The sequence below is a fragment of the Austrofundulus limnaeus genome, unplaced genomic scaffold (genome assembly GCF_001266775.1).
Source record: "Austrofundulus limnaeus strain Quisiro unplaced genomic scaffold, Austrofundulus_limnaeus-1.0 Scaffold250, whole genome shotgun sequence".
Taxonomy (NCBI): Eukaryota; Metazoa; Chordata; class Actinopteri; order Cyprinodontiformes; family Rivulidae; genus Austrofundulus; species Austrofundulus limnaeus.
The window spans coordinates 746,322-749,750 of NW_013952652.1; the positions used below are offsets into that span (position 1 = coordinate 746,322).

Genomic DNA, 3,429 nt, shown 5'->3' on the forward strand with positions numbered 1-3,429 from the left:
CACACACACACACACACACACACACACACACACACACACACACACACACACAGTTAGGTAGAGATATCAAGGGCACACCCAAACTGCAAAATAAATAAATAACACAAAGGTGCCAGTCAGTGTATAAGACACTGGTCTGATCTAAAATGTAATAAAAAAAAAACAACATACAGACACATTGTGACAAGTCTAGAGGACACAACTTTTTTATGCAAGCTATAACTATATAAAAATAAATGTATGTCTACCTTAGTGGGACATTTGACACAGAGAGGAGGAGGCCAGGGTCTCATAGGTGGGCAGTATGAGGTGGATGAGAGGCGCAGGCAGGTCTCCAGATGATCATCAGTCTTTGTGGATCTGTTCTTGGACTTGATGATTTTCATGTGAGCAAAAGCAAACTCACACAGGTCTCCATCCATAAAACTTGTTGCTCTGGATTTGATCCTAATGTCATTTTGCAGAGTCAAAACCTCATTCCAGAGCAGTCCAGCTGAGACACAGACACAAATTTGGTCTCATTGTCATCCATCCTGGACAAATGCACGTCTATTGAAGCCACAATCTCACTTTTATTTTTAAAATCACAGAAAAGCACGTCTGCAGCATCAAACGCTTCTTTCATAACTTCGTCATTGCTGAAAGACCTTTTTTGTGTTGAGTCAGCATGCAGCTAACCTGGTATGAGGCTATCGTAGCAGTCTTACCTGTTGGACCGAGTGAAAACCAAGCTGCAAGCTTCAGCTCCGGAACATTCTGAGCTTGGTTTAGGAGGGAATTCGCCTCGTAGCGTGTGCATTGTTTTGAAAGAAATGCTGTTTCACCTTATCCTTTTTGGACAAGGCAGCGCTCGAATTACATATGAGTCCTCTTCCCACTCCTGGTGAAAATAATACGTTTTTGTTTGCTTGTTAGCTCGTTTGTCGTTAATTTTTTTTTCGCCTCTCTGCTATGTTTTGAGCACGTGACCCTAAAGTCTTGCGAGATCATGTTCGGAGTGCGGTTTCACGGCACCCAAAACTTGCGAGACTACGTCTGTGAGAATTTACAAAATGGGAAGCAGAGGGAGCTGTAATGTGTTTAAACTCCTCCTGCCTCCACCGCTTCTGCCAGAGTTAGAATGAGGCTCACCGAGCTTGCGGACATGTCCCAGGCCGGCCCGTCAGCTGTTAGACTCTAACAGCTGACAGGCCGAGGATCTACCGGTCGATCGCGATCGACTGGTTGGGCACCTCTGCCCTAACCACTTGGGTTGGGAATAGACTAGTAATGGTTAGGATTAGGAATAGACTAGTAATGGTTAGCATTAGTAAAAGACTAGTATTGGTTTGGGTTAGGGAAAATGTCTGGTTCTGGCATAAATGCAGTTACAAAAATTAATGGAAGTCCATACAAAGTCCCCACTAGGATAAAAAAAACTGTGTGTGCACAGCTCTCACAAAAAACACAAATGAGTTTTTATATAAGACATTGAAGTTTTGAGTGTTTCCTGTTGGTTGGTCTGCTTCCAGTCCTGGCTGTGGACATCGATCCGGTGAAGCTGGACATGGCTCGGCACAATGCTGCCGTGTACAACGTGGCTCATCAAATGGACTTCCTGCAGGGGGACTTCCTACAGCTGGCACCCAGTCTCCAAGGTGACCTGGTCTTCCTGTCCCCCCCGTGGGGAGGACCGGACTACCTGTCTGCTGAGGTCTTTGACATCAGGACCATGATGGAACCAGATGGATATCCTTTTACAGATATAGGTTAATTCTTTACTTTGTTTTTTAAGAAATTGATTTAATGTTTGAAGACAAATCTATAGATAAACCCCTCCTGAAACAGAAAGCTTGAAGTTCAGATTATTAATCTCAAATGAAGAACACCTTTGCAGGTTTGATTTAGATAAACTCAATCTGAATTTCAAACTGAACATTTTCTTCTGTATAAATCTTGTTTGTTTTTGTTTTGTTTTTTTTACTAAAGAATTCAAATGATGGAATCTGCTCAAACTGAAATCTAAATCTTAGTTAAAACAAACGTTTTCATCCTTAATCTAAGACACATTTCAGATTTTCAGCCAGGCCAAACTGATTTCAGACAACATCATCTACTTCCTGCCTCGCAACGCCGATGTGGATCAGGTTTGTGTGTTCTGAACGTCAATGTTTTACAGAAAATTTATCACCCACAGCTAAAGAATACTGCTTTTTCCCCAATCTGTGTTATCATCTCATAAAGTACTGGAATATTTTTAGCACTATATTAAGTTCTTATTAGTTCTCTGCAACTATTTAACATTTGGAGTTAAAAATGTCTGCCAGAGTTAACAACCTTATCAAACATGAAGCTAGAATCCAGGCAGATTTACAAACACTGAGCTGAACTTCAGGTTGGTAGTAGCTGCAGGTCCTGCTGAACAGCCACTATGAGGGACAACAGAATCCTGACTCCATCATAATGAGCTCAGTGTAAAACTGTGATCTGGAAGGCGGGGGTGATATGCATTCCTTTATTTATTGCTGTTCTGCATCAGGACCTGTTTTAGCAGTTTTGTCTCTTTAGCAGCTTTGATTTCTGATCCTGTGAACTTCCCCTGACCCCTGCTTCACAGCACCGCACATATTTTTTTAACAAACCAACTAACTGTGTCCATGTCCACTTTGTCCCAGGTGGTGTCCCTGGCAGGTCCAGGAGGGAGGGTGGAGGTGGAGCAGAATTTTCTGAACAACAAGCTGAAGACTGTGACGGCTTACTTTGGGAACCTGATCCTGTCTGAGAGCTAGAGACAGGCTCATGTTGTTTTCTCGGATATTGAACAATGATTCTTTTATCTGTTTTTATTCTTCCTACTAGCTAAATAAATCTTTTCATAAGTAATTTTTAAGTTACTGAGGAAGTTTTATGTTTTAACAGAATTAAGACGAGCAGTAAACTGATGTCCTGATCACTGAATGTTTGTAGGTTTTCAGGTCAGAGTTTTTTGTGGACAAGAAATAAAAGTCAGCTGTAATGTGTCTGTTGTGAGATATTTACACACAGGAGCACAGCAGGTCCCACTCAAGTCAGCTGAGAACAAGAAACTGAGACTACAGCTCACACAGACACTGAAATTTGACGGTCAATGCGAAAAACCCTGTCTGGTCTGATGAGTCTAGATTCACAGCCCCTCAAGCTAATGTGGTCTGTGAATGTATTTATATGTACAGCGGGTGAAATAAGTATTGAACACGTCAACATTTTTCTCAGTAAATATTTTACTAGAGGTGCTAATGACATGAAATTTTCACCAGATGTTGGTAACAACCCAAGTGATCCATACATACAAAGAAATCAAACCATAAATGTCCAGAAATGAAGTTATTTGTAATAATTAATGTGGAATGGCACAGGGAAAAAGTATTGAACACGCTTACTGAAATTTATCTAATACTTTGTACAAAAGCC

The 3,429-nt window shown here is 41.2% G+C and overlaps 1 protein-coding gene across 2 annotated transcripts in view; it reads left to right on the plus strand.

The window, feature by feature from the left end:
- Positions 1 to 2,999, plus strand: part of tgs1 (trimethylguanosine synthase 1) — a 22,760-nt gene extending 19,761 nt beyond the window's left edge. For both annotated transcript variants that reach the window (XM_014020381.1, XM_014020382.1), the window contains exons 14-16: positions 1,512 to 1,728; positions 2,048 to 2,126; positions 2,655 to 2,999. In XM_014020381.1, coding sequence (XP_013875835.1) covers positions 1,512 to 1,728; positions 2,048 to 2,126; positions 2,655 to 2,768 — 410 coding nt within the window. In that variant the 3' untranslated portion in view covers positions 2,769 to 2,999. The remainder of the gene's footprint in view (positions 1 to 1,511; positions 1,729 to 2,047; positions 2,127 to 2,654) is intronic.
- The last annotated feature ends 430 nt before the right edge of the window (positions 3,000 to 3,429 follow it).